Genomic DNA, 18,750 nt, shown 5'->3' on the forward strand with positions numbered 1-18,750 from the left:
TGTTCATCCTTTGTGCATGTATGTGTCTGTGCTCCTAGGCAGTGTGTATTTTTTATTAAGTTTTGTGAACTCATGAGTCCCAAAAGTAAAAGTTTGGCGAGAAACACACAAAATAGCCTGTATTCACATACTGATTACACTTAGAAATTCAATAAATGAGTGAGTACAAATGGTTTTCTGCCCACAAGCAACTCTTCCTCTTTGCAATGCAAAAAACCAGAAGTCTCTAGATGTCATGGTTACCAAAATATCACGGGTTGAATGAGGCAGTATCATCGGTTTACGTGGCCTTGCATCCGATCAGATTCAGCGGCCTTGGCTAGAGTGTAAGAAAACAGGCCCCTTGTATCCTCCTGCCCCCCCCTCTCCCTCCCTCTCTCTCTCTCTCTCTCTCTCTCTCTCTCTCTCTCTCTCTCTTCTCTCTCTCTGTTCTCCTGATACCACTCTCATTCAAAAGTTGTCTCCCATAACATGGCGAGAGACCCAAGGTATAGAAGTAAGGCGCTTGGGAGAGGTGGCGGAATCAGACACAATGAAATCACTATTGATCGCTCCTACCATTTATCGTTGGTGACACAGTGACGTAGAGCATATGTTTACTCCTGATAAGTGTTGCCAGCTCACAAGCAAAGAAAATGGGAAGAAAATAACCAAAATATAGCCGTAAAAAACCTAAACGTCTGTCGACGTGCCCCGTGCCTTGCGTGATGAACGTTTATCGGTGTCCCAAGTTTTGCGGGTTAAGTTGTTATTTTGAGCAATATAGTTAATTTATATCATGCATACAATAAACATTGTATTTATCTTATATCAAATCTATATTTGGTTGGTATTTAAAGCATATTATTATTTTTTTTGGGGGGTGTGGGGTAAATTCATATCACAAGAATGAATTAATTGTATTTCCATTAATTTCTATGGGAAAAATTTATTTGATATACGATTTTTTATATATACAACGATCGTCACGGAACGAATTAAAATCATATGTCGAAGTACCACTGTATCTGCAAACAAAAAGAATAAATATCATTACAACATCTTATGTAAGTTGCTAATTTAGTTAAAAAAATATCACTGGCTAACTTGCATAACATATTAATTGCATAATAAATCTACAAGAAAACAACAGGGACTGCACTGCTCATCCACAGAAAAATGGCAAGTTTCCAAGTAACACAAACACAGCTGAGATTATTTTAATCTTTTTTTATCTATTTTTTTTTTTTGCTTGTACTTTTTAATGAGAATAAGTATCTATAATTTTTCATTTGTCAACTAACTTATCCACTATTTGGACAGCAGATGAACTGTAATGAACCACAATACTTAACTTGCAGTACAGGACAAATTGTAAATTACAATATACTGCACATTGATCACTTTTAAGTATCTGTGGACAGTCCTATTGAAAATAACAACTCAATCTGACTTTCTAAAAGGACACTGACTGAAATTTTGCAAGGTCATGAATCAAGACCATGACTAAGCATTATGTTACAAAAGTGCAAGATCATTAAGTATCTCATGAACAGACTCAGAATAAAAAGTTCAAAAAACTGGGATTGATTACTTTAATGTGAAATGAAAAATTGTACAATTCCAAACAATAGGTTTTTTTACATTTACATTAAAAACTGATACATGGTATGAAGTCATTCTGAAATAATTAAATTTAGATATCACTATAATGACAAACTAAGTTGGGTAAGTTCAATGAGATATGACAGGGGATGCATTATAATTGTCCACTTTACAACCAAAACAATATCAATTGCTATTTGGCAAATATTCAGAGTTAAGTGAAAATCAAATATAGATATATATAGAATAAAAGTAACTATGAAATCCTCTATTTAATTATGAGGAGTGTGGCCAGTCTCTCTAATCCTAATCAATCCAATACTATAAAATATCAAGTTACCAGATTGGAGAGTTTACTGCTGAAGGAAACTAAGACAATTGAACACTGAGACTGATAGGAACTAGAATATCATAAATGGAGAAACCGAATTGCACTTCCTAAGACAACAAACATGAACTGCTGAGTGATGGGAACCGAGACAAGTGAACACCAATGGCTAAGGGTGACGGTAACGAGAAAGGGTGGCGGTAACGAGAACTTTACAAACAATTTGCAAAATATGCTCCAAAAGCTGTAAAATTAAACATTATGCACTTCAATGTTAACAATAGTTGTTTTTATGAGTTGTTCTGGAATTAAAAGCATTGTGATGAATAATATGTAATAAATTTAGCACACGGTTATATTATAAGACACCTTTCATAAAACAACCTAACTTTGTCAAGAATATGCCATTATAACAGTATTCCTAAGAACAAATAAATGGTTCCATACAACTACCTCATAAAACCTTGGTCAGAGCACATTAATTTTCTTGTAGTGTAGATCTCCCAGAAATAAAGGAGGTAGAGTTCTATTGGAATAAAGTGCAATGTAGAGGGATACATTTAAAATATCATAATATTTTGATTTTTAGGGAGTGCAGATAAGCATACAGGATTTGTGTGTCTTAAGTAACAGCCTACTCTAGCAATTACACATGTAAGCCCTTAATGATAAAATATCATAAATAATGAAAAGGTAACAAACATGCAAACAATATATTTCTTGTATATAAACTCCTAAATCTAAATTGAGTCATACTTTTACAGGATATGAAACACTGGATGATAAAAATATAATGTCAACTCTTAGGAAAATATAAAAAAAAAAGTGCAGACAAGTTATGAGCTATATTTAAAAAGGTTTTACCATAATCTATTTGAGGTTTGTTTAAAGCCTCCCTTTCTCAGCTTAATCATGCTTGGATCTGTCTGTATTGACAGAGTATGTCCTTTGCATGATGGTAAAGAAACCTGGTTACTATGGAAGCAACTACATACAATTACTACCACAATCAACATTGGTCATTATGCTAATTGCAACTTAAATTCAAAACATACATATATACTTTCCATAATGGTAAAATTCATTAAAACTAACTATGCAACAGCAAAATTAACTTCTGGCCTTTCATTGAAAACAAATGGATGACAAGAATATCTTTACCCTTCCTCAAAATTTTACATCACACAAAATCAATAAAAAGCAAGAGTCTTTATATTTCAAGTTCTCTCACTGCCTTACGTATTTTGATATTTTCTTCTCAAATCACCTGCACATGACTGTTAATTCAAGGTGTTTTATTTTAAGGCTTCAGCCTTAAAATAAAACACCTTTTTCTCAAATCAGCCTAGATGCATATCAAATCCTTCTAAACCCAGCAACTTTCTAACACATATGCATAACATGCACAAAAAGGCAAATAAGCAAGTCAATAAAATCCTAGCATGCCTGGTTCATCTACTAACCAGGAGAGTGTATGCCATCTATAACAAGTATTGATAAGATTCCTTCCAGGCACATATCAATACAGATAATATCATTTGAATACTGGAAAACATCATTAAAGCTGAGTAAGACTGAATATGACCAGTGGCAAGTGTTTCCTAATGATTTAGTCAAACTTTCCTGAGGCAGATCATAAAGGTTGTCAGGTGTGTGCTGTTTGCAAACCTGACACTCACAAGAACTTGAAGTCAGTCAACAGAGATACATCAACTTGGCTAATACTGTTGACAGAAGAAAGCAAATGATATCTCATGATTACTGCTAGCAACCTGACAAACAAGAGACAGAGAGTAGTCCAGTGTTAATCCTGAAGGACTATATAATACTGAAGGCAGGTACAGATGACCTTCAATAACTATTCAAACATTTTGTAAGATGTAATTCCTTAAAAAAATAAATAAATAAACATATTAAATAAGGTATTTGCAATCATCAATTTGTTGCAACAAAACTAATCTTACTGAATAGTCTAAACATAATGGCCAAGTATTGCTAAAAGTTATTGTATCAAACACAAAATTATTAGTATTGCTATCATTTCTATATTGAATCTATCCATTTCAAGATGATCATTTTCATGATATGCTTATATTTCAGTTTTGGCACATCAAAATAGTTCTAAATGTAGAATTTAACTGACTACAACCAGTACTCCATGCTCTAACCAGTTAGCATGAGACAGATATACAATACCTCTTAGAAGCTACTTACGTATAATATATGCAATAAACCCTCACTAACCAACACCATTACAGCCTGGAACTTTGCAACTCTCTGCTTTTAGTTATCCTGAAGTGTCCAGATTAGAAGAGCAAGCAATTATCTGATCAGATAACCAAATCTAACCAAGGACTCTTGAAAGCTTTTTGTACTTTGCCTTGAGATTCTTACATCTGCCTCACTACTATCACACATGTGTTGTAGACTGATTACAAACTACAAAAAAGTGGGCATCTTATTAATATCAATTTTATAGTGAATACTTCATGGTATACAAAAATCAAATTTGTGATGAATACTAATGTTCAGTGAAACATGTGGCCATGGATAACCTTGTGTCTTTTGCCTGCTGGCTCACATATTAATTCCAACAAAGCTGTGTGCACCTGTTGATGCTTGAACTATATGAAGCTTTGAAAAATCTTCATATATCATTATTGTATAATCTCACTGATTTTATACATTTTATACACACACACACACACACACACACACACACACACACACACACACATACACACAGGAAGATGATCATTGGCTTTCACTGCTAGCAGACTAAATTTAATCAATCATTATCCACAAACCAGATGAAAACCAGGTCCAAGGCAGTTCATAATAAAGGACAGCCTAACAGCCTGAGTTGGCAAGGGTTTATTGTATATAAATGACTTTTCAAAAAATATCTTGTATAACTGGTAGCCATGGCATAAACATTGCCTCTATTATCACATGTTGTAAACAGAGGAATACTATTGGGCTAAAAATTCTCCACAATAAGTAGTGAGCAGGTGATGGGCAAAGGTGAAGCCACAATAGTGTACCATAGACCTCAGTCTCATGATCACAATTTTGCTTGATTTGTACTCTTGTCTACATTTTTACAGCCATGTTGTCAGATGCTGCATGACTGATCCCCACTACAGGCTGAAGGATCTTTTGATAATATATTGTGTGAAAATTAAAGCTACATGTGAACAACATACTTCTATTATAGAGCAATTCTAATATTAAACTAACTATCATGTAAATAAACTATGAACAATAAAATAATTTTTCCTGGAAGAAATCCAGTACGTATTAGAAAATAAATAAAAGAAATCATGGAGAGACAATGAAGAAACATTCAAAATACAAATTAAAAAATCTCCATAGAGTAATAACTGAAAAAAATTGAAAAAACAGTTTTATTTATGCTCAAATAACATCTACATAAAATATATTTACCTACAAAGTAAAACAAATAAATTTTTTTAAGATTAAAACATTTTCATATTTGGTCACAAAAAATGTGAGAAAAATCAATTAAAGGACTTTAGTTGAAAGGCAAACTTCTTTCTTTATACCTTGTGTGAACTGTGATCCTTTGGCCAGCCCTTGGGGTCCCTTCCTCATGGCAGGGTCATGCCCTCGAGCAATTCCGGACGGACCTCGAAGGTGAGTACTTCTTGGCCCCTGAGCCAGACTCTTGCTGTGGCCTGAGGCATTGTCTGGATTGGGGCCGTGCCAAGCCTGGTAATCTGATCTGTAGAGAGGAAACTATATAAAAAAAAATGTACACATTATCACATTGTTGTCACTATAACACCTTTTCCTTGCCTGAGACATGAAGATTTATGCCTGCATTGCCACATGTAAGTTTATGAAATACCAAAACTGAACTTACAGAAGAAGACACTCTGAGGGGCCCTTGTGTAGCTTTGTGTTTGGGCCCTGGGGACGCATGCGCTGGTCACTACGGAACCCAAGATCTTCCTCCGTGTTAGTTCCTCGAGAAACACTGTAAACAATACATCAATACATGATTTATTTCTCATTATATATATATATATATATATATATATATATATATATATATATATATATATATATATATATATATATATATATATATATATATATATATATATATATATATATATATATATATATATATATATATATATATATATATATATATATATATATATATATATATATATATTATTCTTGAGCTTCCATTTCCCTCACTTCACAATTATTTTTGGACATTTAATTTCATTTATTTCAAAGATCATTTTACTCAACTCAACTATCTTACATGATTTACATATTGTATCTACTTAAGTATAGTTTTGAAATCTAAGAAGCATTACTCATAAATCACTAATAAAATAGTAACAGGTCATGATATGACATCATACGTTTGAGCAGCCGTCCAGGCAGTGTTGATCCTTGTTCTGGGCAGGGTGGGGCGGGTGGGCTTCACTCCATCTCTTCGAGCAAGTGGAGGTGAACCCATCAGATTGAGAGTCACAGTCTTGGACTCTGTGGATCTGCTGAAATGTACAATATAAATTTCATTACTTTTTAGAACTGAGTAAGTCACAGCATATTTTAAAATCTATCAGCACAACAGGATGACACCACACTTACTGATTACCCACAACAAAACAGCTACATAATGTCACAAGCATTGGCCTCAACAGGGGAGATGACTAATCAGATGCATAGCATTACTCGTTTACTTTAAATAACTTCAAATATAACAAGGAACCACATCTGTTGGTTAGAAAGTCTGGATAACCAGAGAAATTTAATGATTGGCTAAAAATCAAAGAATTAAGGAATACAATTCAGTACAACACTTTATACCAGTAAAGTCAGGCATCGACACCTGCCTCATGAAAACACCACAGACCATACTTTGCACCCAATCCTAGATTTTTTTATGCAGTACTGAGTTCTTTGGAAAACTTAAAATCAAATCTCTCTTCATTACAAAAAAAGAAAAAGGAAGAATGTGCAGACCTGGGCATTTGAGATGCACAACTGGCAAGTGCCTCTTGTGTCTTTTTGTCTGACTCCACCATGTTGTCCAGCACTTGACGGGCACGGTTTTCATCATAGTACACTGATTGCAGGGCCATGGTCACCACCGTGGGAGTCAGATCCGGATAGCCTGAGGTCAACTCATTTCGAACTGAAATACAAAGTTACATAATAAAGTTCTCAGGGATAAAAAGTCACTTCTTTTACAAGTACATTGTTATCAAACTTAGACGTTAGGAACTGCCTCAAAGGTTCCATCAATGTACATACTTAGAATTAGAATACAATGCAAACTTCCACAATTTAGATGAGACAAGCTGGGATTAAAAAACTGGCCTAACTATTGCAGATACCTTTCTTCTTGTGTTTTTCACCGAGATTCTTAGGTCGTGCAGGTCCTGGGGACGGCTTTGGGACAGCCTTGTTTTCCTTGCCATCAGGACGGTCTTTGAGCTTTGGTGGAGCAAGCACAGTGTCTTTTTTTTCATATCCCAAGATTAACAGTTTCTCACAAGTATCCTTAACATTGTAGTTGCACTGGGTCAAAACATCAAGAATAACGGTTGGCTCCACCTTTGGAAATATTCCTTTCAAGTACCTGAAATAATACAATGGTTTAATATTTCAGCATTCCATTATATATGAGCTAATAAATCTAATTTAATATGTCCATTATTTGATTTACTCTCACAGGATAACCATGATGACAAGATTATCTTCATTTGTTCCTCTCCACACATTTCACTCACACACACCATCCCCTTCAAGCAGCCACTATCACTCACTCCTCTTTGGTATTTAACACTCAGTCCTTCATTTCATATGTAGTCTCACTCTTATGTCCTTGTAATCTTACTTTCTCCCACACTCACCACACGAAAAAAACTATTAGAGGCTATTATATCTGACCACCCCACCAAACCTATATTTCATTCCCTGACCTTTAACTGACATACTAAACACTTCACATACACTTTCATTATCCAAAATATTGATAACACAAGGACCTTCAAAATAACTCCTTTCCACTGCCTGAATGTTAGAACTTTGATCCTTGCTCCACATCCATGTCAAACTCACTGGCCTGCCTTTCATCACAGAGCCAAAACATCCTATCATCTCGCTTAGTTACAAGCATAACCTCTATGATGATTATAAAACTAGTAAAACTGAACATAACAACAGATGAAGAATGGAAGAACTGGTTTTTCTTAGAATATTTGCAGCAAGGGGCAACTCTAAACCTAGTAGCATTATTGTCTATCTCACAATGTGCTTCTGATTCATACATTCTAGTCAGCAAGCCACTCCCCTTTCCTCTGTAGACACATTCACTTCTAAGAGCATGTGTTTCACATCATCATTAGTGCCACCTCATCATATTTCAATCTTCACCTTAAACAATTCGAAGATATCAAACTTACTTTTTTTAAATTTATTACCTCCATCCTTTTCTTGATGTATTAATGGTGACAAATAAATATTATAAAAGGCATCATCATAACTCTAGTGACATGCCAGAAAACATTCATGCAAAATATATGTAAGTATTTATCAATTTTGTATCAGTAATAATGGTGAGAATAATCTGAAAATGCAAAGCAGTAATATGCTGTGGAGAAAGGCAAAGGCATGCAGAAGCCATGGAAATAATGAACATGAGCCACAATGTTGGCAGTGTGAAAAGATACAATCATTTACAAGATGAACAAAAAAGCTTTACACTCCACCTTATCTAATCAATCTCCCATGTAAGGGAATCATACTCCACTCCAGTGTACACTACGAGTAAAACGTGATGACTCAAAAACAAAAAAAAGAATGGAAAATCATTACAATCCTATATCATGATGAATGAATCTGTCTGTGTTGATACAGCATACAGCAGAGTACAGAAGACTGTGAACAGATTGTGTGTGTAGTACTGTGAGCATAAACCTCTATCAATTTATACTAATAATTATTTAATAACTCATTGTGCATGAAATAAAAAAAATCAAATATCAGCAACTAAGTACATCCAATTCATAAAAAAATAATAGCACAATACCTAATATGCTGCAGGGTCTACCACTAGGGAGGTGACATCTCATAAATGTAAGCTACACAACACAAGCACCATGCTTCACACCTCCAGAGGGCTTAGTGTCCCCTGGAAAATTAAAACATAAAATTAATCAAAATATCTACTTGTACTTAATTCCACTTCAACTAATTTCACACCACAAAAAAATCTAATACAAAATATAGTGAATCAGCAGTCTCATGAACCAAACAAGGATACTAAACACACATCAAACAAGTCTGAATAATACATTACCATTTTCTATAAAGGGAAATACACAACACTAAAAAGACTGGAGATGAAAGGAGAGGACAGCAAACAAAAGATACCTGAGTTTGATCTTAGGAGAGTGTGGAGTAGACCTGGGAGAATGACGGTAATCCATTCGAGGTGAATCCATGAGGGAGCGAGTAAATTCTGAAGTAGAACGTGTGGTGGGCCGAGGAGAACCGTCCATGAAAGTATGGGGAGAAGAAGCCCGAGAAGACAGGAGTGGAGAGTCGCGACCAAAGAATGGAGAGCCCATCGAGCCCTGTCCCAGCCTTGGGGACCCTGCAGACTTATCAACAGATCCACGGCCATGGAAAGGAGACCCCATACACCTCTCTACAGACCCTTGTCGGCCACTTTTGTTCTTATCCTCCAGGATCTGTGTCCCTCTTGTACGCTCATACACTGGATGATGGAGGGAATGATCTAGTTTTGAAGATGTCACCACAGGTGGTGCTGAGACAGGGGCACCTACAGCTGTGCCATTACCTGTGGTGGTAGCTACTTTATGTGATCCTTCTTTCTCCTGAGAAGCAGTGGTAGTGGTGGTTGTAGTGGCATCAATAGGAGTTGCTCCAGTGGAGGACACAGCACTGGATGCCTTGGTGCTTTGTAAAGCCATAATGGCTGTAGCAGTGGGAATAAAGTGCCTCATGGGAGGTGGAGTGAAGGTGCCATAAGGTCCAGGAGTGGCAAGAGGATGTTTCTGGACTTGAAGAGCACTGATGACTACAGCTTCCCTATTGTGGTACCTAATCCCAAGGTTAGTGCAAACACTGTTAGCAGAAAGGCATACACATTTTCCATCCAGCTTAAGGTTCAAGTGTTCAATAAACAATAGAAATCTACACTTTATTCTTGAAACACTCATGAAGGTTAATTTGTTAGGGAATTTCTTTTATTTCAAGACAGCAGTCCCAAAACCAAAGCTATCTCTATCTGGTGTCAAAAAAAGCCAAGTCTTCTGTACACCAATCATACTTACTTCCTCATCAGATCCTTGATGTGACTTTCTGGTACAGTGGGAAACATGGCAGAAATCTTGGCAATGGCTAACTGGGAGTGTTCAACAGCCTCCAAGAGTCCAGACTCCTAGTGGAAAATATTAATGTATCATTAAGAAAGTAGAACACATCAGATGGATGTTTTGTGCCACACACTTGTCTCACTGTTTTCTATTAAAAAAAAACTTAGTTTGAGTTTATACTACTAACATGCGTGTGTGTGTGTGTGTGTGTGTGTGTGTGTGTGTGTGTGTGTGTGTGTGTGTGTGTGTGTGTGTGTGAGTGCTTGCTACCAAAGATAAAAAATGGTTTACACTGCTCAGAGGTAAACATGCAAAGATATACTAAAGATGTATACACTACCTTGAATACTACCAAACTCTAGTAGGTCTGCATTACAAACTAAGGAAAAAGAACACAGTGAAATGGAATTGTGAAAAACATTTGTTTATCCAACTTGACTAAAAAGAACATATTCACAATGTAAAATATAGTACTTACTGAAAACAGACCTCTTACCTCCCATACCACACAAGAAGGATGTGCTACACATAATGTAAAGGCAGCCATGATTTTAAAGACTATAACACAAACTGAAAAATAGGTTCACAAAGTGTGTACATCTTCGTTACCACCACTTTATGCAGTCCTTCATTTCCTTCATGAAAACATCATCATATTTAATACTCAGCTCTATATCTTTCTAGTGAATGACATACTCATTGGTAATGAATGCACAGTAAAGGAGGTGCATAAAACCTGCTGTGAGGTGAGTGAGCCACGTCCTTTGTTAACATCAGGGGATGGATGGCCTCCGACGATTTTTTTCAAAGGGGGTGGCTCAGTGGCATGTGACACATTCTGAAAGCAGTGTGTTTCTGTCATTACTACACAGAATCCAGGCCTAGTGGCAGATGTCGTGATGTGATAATAGTAAACATAATTTGAGAGGCCATTCAGAATACAAAGCACATCAAATAAAGAATTTAAAGAATATATAAAATTATTCATAACAATGGCATGCTATGACATTTCAAGCCACTTTCCATTCAACTGCAATCTTTATAATAGGAAATTTTCTACAAATAATAATCCTGCAATAAAAGGGAGATAAAGCATGAAAATAGTGCTGATGAAACATAAAAGTATAAACTAATTAACATCCTCAGAAAAAAGTAAAAGTAAGGTTCTAAATGAAAGCTGAAATCCAAAAGATATGATAAACCAATACAGTGGACAAGAAACATAATATAAGAATGAAACAAGAGAAATAAATAGAAAATGTATAATAATATAACGGTCTCAACTACAGATTTCATACTGACTGAGAAAGAGGATTTCCATTTCCATATTGAGCTGAAAACAAAGAAATTTATGTTCCCACTTACAAAAATCAACAGCAACAAGTAACAAAAAACTGCAACATCATACTGTACATTAATACCGAAAAAAGCATACAGGGCATTCCACTTGAATTCAAACAAAGCTGGGAGTTGTCTCAAAATTATCAATGCAAAAAGTTTGAATCATCTAATTTACTATACACTGCTGACATTAATACTTTTGGCTTATTTCTCAACTGACTGCAGTCATTTGCATTATTTGTGAAAAGAATTAGCTATCAAGACAACTTAATTTCATATAGGACACTGCATTAAATACAATAAAAAGATTAATGAAAACAATACCTACCTCCTCTGCACATGTGTGGTAATGCATTCACTTATCATACTCAAGCCATCAATATTTCATGCATCATTAGTCAAGGAGGTAGCCAGACAGCCATTCCAAGCATGATTTAAATGATGATCAAGCCACAAGACCGCTAAAAGCAGAAGCATGAGGACTTACATTCTTGTGGGAGAAGCCAAGAAATCATTTACTGAATTCATGTTGTCATATTAACTTCTAATAAGTAAAAGGCAGGAATATTAATCTTGTACAAAAGAAAATATCACTGCTTATACCAAGAATTCATAACTAATCATCCAAATAAGTTCTATATACATCAAAACTTGAGTACAAGAGAAATAAGCAATATATCTTGAGTAAAAGTGAGCCAAATGATATATATAATAGGTATCTCTTGGTCTAAGAGTAAGAGAACTATTACTTCCAATAGAACAACCTAACTTGGTAACACTAAGCATCCAATTTTTTTTTTTGCATCTCATAATAAAAAAAATAATGATCTGGTCTGAAAGGAAGCTCTGACTTCCATCCAACATCTCATTATAGAACTAGTCATCAGATCTATTGAGACAGTGCATCTTTCCACCCTGTTCTTCAACACATTAAAGGATTGTTTGAGGGTGTGGAATATTGGTGGCAATAAGCTGAGGGAGTACTGCCTGTCACTCCCCACGAATAGAAACCACCACGCATCAAGATATAGAGTCACATGGAAGCTCAAAGTAGAATGCTCTTCATCATGTCTTCCTGCCTACAGATATCACCAGTATTTCGTCATATGACTTGATAGGACTAAGGCCCATATTCTGAAACACTTATGCCAGCACCTTCACTATTTTCAAAGAGCTCTAGTTGAAGTGGCTGCCTAATGAATATTTCAGGAAGTTTGTGTAATTCTAGTTTCATACATTATATATCAACAGAAAAATACTCTTTAGAACTTGGTTGATCATCTTTGTGGTCTTTGAAAACAGACACGATGAGAGAGGGGAAGTGTTTCTGAATATGGCACTAACAGATGTATTTTAGGCAATGCTCGTCTCAGAGCCATATCTTAATGATAGATCAGAGTATACATAATCCAGAGATCCTTCCTGGGATAACTGACCAAGTGAAAACTGACATGTAAATGGTAAAAGTGGGTCAAGAATGGTGTCATCTTTATGATAATGACAGTCACTTTGTGAAGCTACTATCACTATGGCCTTATCTCAGTCAAACGGAAGTGTAATATCATCTTCTGAGGCTAAGTCTACATGCAGTCCACGTTTTAATTTCTTTGGTGTATGAAAGATATGCATGTATACGGGTATTAGATAGTCATGCATATACTCTTACAATATTTTCCATTGTATATCACATAGAGAGGGATAACATCTACACGCTGGGTAAGAAACAAATATATATAGATGTCCTTTCAAAATGCTCTAATAATTTCTACTTAATTCAAACGTCTCCCAGAAGTTTGCTTGTACAACACAAAGTGGCATTCATGCGTGTTAGTACCTGCGGTGGATAAACAGGACCATAGAGTGCATATGGAGGCATGTAAGCCAAGTTATAACCTCCAAATGATGGGTAGACAGATGAGAACCGCCCACCTAGGAAGGGACTCATCCAGGGAGGCTGAAGGGGTGCCGGGGGAATGAGAATGTTTTGTTAGTATGTATGCCAAGCTAACTGGAAACTGGCTCTGGGAAATATAAGGAAATGAGTATGTTTCATTAGAATGCTGAGTCTACCTGAAAACTCAGTTATGGGATGCAGGCTACTGCCAATGTGATGTTAGTATGCCAAGCCTGACAAAACCCAAGTTAAGGAAACCACATTACTTACAGTACATGAAATACTGTGGGTTATGGGTTAGGAAACTTCACACAAGTCCATTACCTGATCAGAATGACCTAAAACACAGGTTAGGTTTACTGATTTGCATGGTCATACTTTTACACTAAAATCTTATGACAAACTTTTCTTACAGATGATATATTAATACCTACAAAAATCAATATCATGATTATTGATACCTTATGAAACAGACTGTGTTTGAACTACAAAGCTTTAACTTTTAGTTGTATCTCTATAAAGCACCAATGTCCTTAACACAAGTGGAAAGCAACAGCACCAATGCACTGGCTAGAAGGTGACTGCAACACAGGCATCTAGTGGGTGGTGTGAGTCTCACCGGGTGGTGGGAGACACTCTGACTCTCCTGGTGACCCTTGACCTCGCTGTGCCCACTCTCCGGGTGAGGAGGCGGGGGTGGAGCACTCTTCAGCCGCGGGTCCTCCCATGACGTCTTCTTGTTCAGGTGGTCAATGAAGTAACTGTAAATATGACAGTAATTAACCCTTATACCCCGTGAGGCACAATCGTGGCGTTTCTCAAATATCGTGCTTATTTTATGAGGTAGAGTTTGTTTATGTTTGAGGCTATCCCTCATATATCAAGGCCTGTCATTGGCCCATTGTTTTCAAGATGCTGGACACTTAGCCAGTCATGTATCAGCTTTTACAAGGGTAAGTTTAAGTTGTTGAGAGCACCGGAGATGTGACCATGGTGAGTACACTAATGTTATTGTGTTGTATTTTATCATTTTTATCAATTTCTAGGTGAGATAGAAAATACACATGTATTTCCATGGATAAGTAAGTAGTTCAGAAACATATCATGATGCACAACAAAACTGAGAATTGTTATCTTTATCCTGTTATTGGTTTAGATAAGTGTGCATGGTGCAGGCATCAAGTCAGATGAGGAGGATGTTGTGACACTCGTTTCCAACCTGAAGAAATTTAATTTGATGACTATGCCGATACCAGTGATGAAGAAATTGACTTAGATAGATGACTTGGCTGTCAACGAAACAATAAATGATGATGATTCCGCCACTCTCACAGCAAGCAGTGAAAGTGATAGTAGTGATGGTGAGACGGGTCGGTCAGCTGATGTGTCGTCTGCACAGACGGGAGGGTGGGTGTCAGTGCAAGGTGACGTTGGGCCGCCTCCTGCTCCTTTTACAGGAGCCAGTGGACTCGAACATCCACCTAAGAGTGATGCCATGCCTAATGAATATTTCAGAATGTATTTTACCAATAACATAATAGACAAGATGATTATGGAAACAAACACATAAGCCGAACAGTGGATTCAGGAAAAAAGCAAAGTACCTGAGTGAAAAGACAAGGTCTTTGGTATATTTATGGCTCAAACAAGGTAAAACAGAGCCAGGAGAGTTTATGGCATTTCTAGCAGTGATAATGAATATAGGGCTAATTAGGAAACCAACCATCAAGTCATACTGGGACTGTTCTAATCCCAGTCAGTCAACTCCCTGGCTCAATGCTCACCTCAGTCGGGAAAGGTTTGAGTTGCTACTAAAGTTTATTCATTTCAATGATAACAAAAGAATGACTCCAAAAGAAGATCCTAATTATCAGTTGTACAAAATCCAGCCCCTCATAAATAATTTTCAGTGTTTAAAGATAATTAGCTATATCACAGAACACAAAAATTTCTATTGATGATAGTATCATTGGGTTCTGGGATAAAACCCCTAGTTTGAGGCAGTATATGCCTAATAAGCATCATGCAGGCTTTGGGCTGAAGGTGTGGTGTTTGTGTGAAGCTGAGTCAGGATACACAGTAACCTTTGAAGTGTACAAGGGAAAAAACATTTACCAGTCAGTAAAGAGGGTGTCACCTGTGATCTTGTGATGAGGCTTCTAGCTAAGGCAGACATCTTGTACCATGGTTACCATTTAGATAATTACTTTTCTTCACCTAAACTTTTTGAAGATTTGTGGCAGAAAAATGCCACAGCAAGAGGCACAGTACGGATGAACAGGAAAGGCCTGCCTGACAAAGCTGTATGTGCAAAGTTAAAGCAACATCAGGTTTCAGAGCAAAGAAAAGAACCTTTATTTTGTGTAGCATACAGGGATGGCAAAAAGACCCCTGTGCTTCTCTCTACAGTGGCCAAAGCAGGGTTCACTACTGTGCAAAGGCCTCAGAAATGAGACGTGTTACCTTGCACTGTTGCAGACTACAACAAAGTAATGGGAGGTGTCGACCTAAAAGACACAAAGCTGTATGCCTACCTTGGGGAAAGAAAACATTGAAATGGATTGTAAAGAGTGCTTTGTCTTTGTTTGGTACAGCTTGTCTTAACAGTTACATAGCATATAAAAAAAAACACATCTCACACATGACTAGAAATCATGGCAGGAAGATTAGAAAGCAAGGCTGCAGGTTAGATATAAGAAAATATTTCTTTAGTCATAGGGTGGTAGACTTCTGGAATGCATTGCCAGAGACGGTTGTAAATAGCACTAGTTTGACAATGTTTAAAAACAGATTAGATAAGCACTTAAATTTATTAGATTTATAATTATGTATTATATAGCACGATAGTTTTTATAAGAAATTTACTATAGTTAAACAAGACATGATCCCCATGTATGGGGACCACAAATTGTAGAGGATTTCGCTGCAGGACTTAGCCCTGTTAATGGGCCAAATATTTAGAATTAGTATATAATGTATTGTGTACTTGTAAGTGTATCTTTAAGTACTGATGACGAGGTCGCTGTGCGACTGATACCGGATAACCTAGATGGGCCCTGGTGGCCCTTTGTTATCCTATTATTCATGTTATGTTATGTTATATGTTATTCTTTCAAGGTACCACTTCATGATCAATATCACTGAATCACTTGCTGGCAATTACACTACACCAAAAAACATCAAGGTACACTGCACTAAAATGCAATCCAAGCCAGTAGAGCCTCATCCCAGCCAGTAGCTGCTACTTCTCATGCAATATCATCACCAAATGTTGATCATGACATGAGAAGAATGCCTGTAGGCAAGAAGACATGTACAGCTTCTCATGCTAAACACATGAGAATCTGCTATATGTGCCCCAAGTGTAACAAGGGATTTTGCCCAGAATGTTTTCCAAGCTATCATAAGAAGCTCAGGGAATAATCTGCTTACATTCTCATACCATATCCATTCATGATTGGCTTCACATGTTTACATTTCTATTTTTGTGGGGAAATTTTGCATGCATTCTTTTAATTTTGGCTTAACATACTCATTTTCTTTTATTCAGTTCATGTTCTTTTCCGTATTTCACAGTGAATCATATCAAGAAATACTTTGTAACCTCAAATGGCATGTAATTCTAAACTATTTTTGAATAATTTGTAAAATAAATTGGTAACAATTTTATCCTCCAATTCTTTCATTTATGTTATGTTACATTTTCATTACTTCCCTGCTTTATTTCCCATAATGAATACAATATATCAGAGGAAAACTTCTCATCTTTGAAATGGTATGTGATTCACAAGCTTTATTGATGTGTTTTTGCAAAAAAATGAAGGAAATAAAAGAATACAGTAAAAGTACAGAATAGGACCTCCCTCTTTTCCTCCATCCCACCCCTCGACTTGCCCCAGCAAGCTTGGGGGACTGTGGGGAATCAGAGGTTTTATGGAGGGAGCCAAAAGAGGCGAGATATGGCGATCTCCCAAAAATCTAAGGACAAAAATAGCCTTTTTTTTTTTTTTATTTGGAAAATGTAAAAGTTTATGGATAATTTTTGCTGAAATTATCCTAACCTAACATAATAACCTGCTAGCCAGGGGGCTGCGGCCCATGGACCTCCCCCTAAACTATCCTAACCTAACCTATCCGTCCACCTAACTTTACCAGAAAAATTTGAAAAATGTAAAACCGTGGATAATTTTCGCTGAAATTATCCTAACCTAACATAACCTGCTAGCCAGGGGACTGTGCTCCCCAGACCCCCCGATAAACTATCCTAACCGTTCACCTAACCTAACCTTACATCGAACACTAGCGCAGCCTAACCAAAATGCAGCCACTAACCAAAAATACCAAAAAACAAATAGTAAACGCTGGTATTTTCAGGAAAAACTAGGGACATTCCCCTAATTATTTGGGGTTGAAAATGTGTAGAATAATGACATGTAATTTACTCATAGGTTTAAGATGAGAAGTACCACAGTACATGCACTAACTTGTATACCTTCATACATGACTGATCATTGTGGCAGGCACCGGAATATTCACTTAATTATTATGGCCTTACAAAAGCCGTCCCCACATTAAAAACATCACAGACATGTTGTATAGTAAGTACTCTATCACCTTACATGGTTGTTTCAGTGATTAGAAAGGAGGCGCCTTTCTTTACTTTTTCCTTACTGCCAAGTAGGACAGTCCAGATAAGACAAGTCTGACACTCACAATCCCACTAAGACTGGCTCTCAGATCTCTGTTGGATGGTTCAGGGAAGGGGTTTGTGTCCTACAGAGGGAGAAAGGACAGTCTGGGACAGCCATAGCTTTCATTGGGCTATAAATTTTCAGTTTTCATGGTAGTGTTTCATCCTCAGACTTTTCATCACTGTCCCAATCTGGCATATGTAATCCTTTAGATATATAAGGTTTTACCAATCAAGGCTATTTCGGCCTTCCCTAGCCTAATCCCACCTTCCAGCACCTATGTAACTGATGACAATGTACACATAGCCTTGCCACTAACATAACGCACACCGCTGTGACCTGAAGCGTCAGCGTGCTGCACTGACCATAGCAACACAGCCTCAGGGAACACACGTCTGACACAGCAACACACACTGCAATGGTGACTGGCGTGTCAGCTTCTAATGGTCTTCCCACCATCATCCCACACTCACAGCAACACACCGATATATAACCATCACCCCGTGAAGCATTCATATT

General features: G+C 36.8%; 1 protein-coding gene across 7 annotated transcripts in view; it reads right to left on the minus strand.

Moving 5' to 3' along the window:
* Positions 1 to 409: 409 nt before the first annotated feature.
* Positions 410 to 18,750, minus strand: part of LOC123505452 — an 18,498-nt gene continuing 157 nt past the window's right edge. Inside the window, exons 2-13 of one of the 7 annotated variants that reach the window (XM_045256760.1) lie at positions 14,873 to 15,021; positions 14,160 to 14,301; positions 13,481 to 13,600; positions 11,042 to 11,143; positions 10,264 to 10,370; positions 9,338 to 10,030; positions 7,297 to 7,541; positions 6,923 to 7,094; positions 6,316 to 6,450; positions 5,799 to 5,912; positions 5,479 to 5,657; positions 410 to 1,007 (exon numbers count right to left, since the gene is read on the minus strand). In XM_045256760.1, the coding sequence (XP_045112695.1) occupies positions 916 to 1,007; positions 5,479 to 5,657; positions 5,799 to 5,912; positions 6,316 to 6,450; positions 6,923 to 7,094; positions 7,297 to 7,541; positions 9,338 to 10,030; positions 10,264 to 10,370; positions 11,042 to 11,143; positions 13,481 to 13,591 (1,950 nt within the window). In that variant the 5' untranslated portion in view covers positions 13,592 to 13,600; positions 14,160 to 14,301; positions 14,873 to 15,021 and the 3' untranslated portion in view covers positions 410 to 915. Of the gene's footprint in view, positions 1,008 to 1,217; positions 5,658 to 5,798; positions 5,913 to 6,315; positions 6,451 to 6,922; positions 7,095 to 7,296; positions 7,542 to 9,337; positions 10,031 to 10,263; positions 10,371 to 11,041; positions 11,144 to 13,480; positions 13,601 to 14,159; positions 14,302 to 14,872; positions 15,022 to 18,750 lie in introns of those variants that run through there. The other 6 variants (XM_045256753.1, XM_045256754.1, XM_045256758.1 and 3 more) reach the window with 6 other exon arrangements.

This window comes from Portunus trituberculatus, chromosome 18, assembly GCF_017591435.1.
Source record: "Portunus trituberculatus isolate SZX2019 chromosome 18, ASM1759143v1, whole genome shotgun sequence".
NCBI lineage: Eukaryota > Metazoa > Arthropoda > Malacostraca > Decapoda > Portunidae > Portunus > Portunus trituberculatus.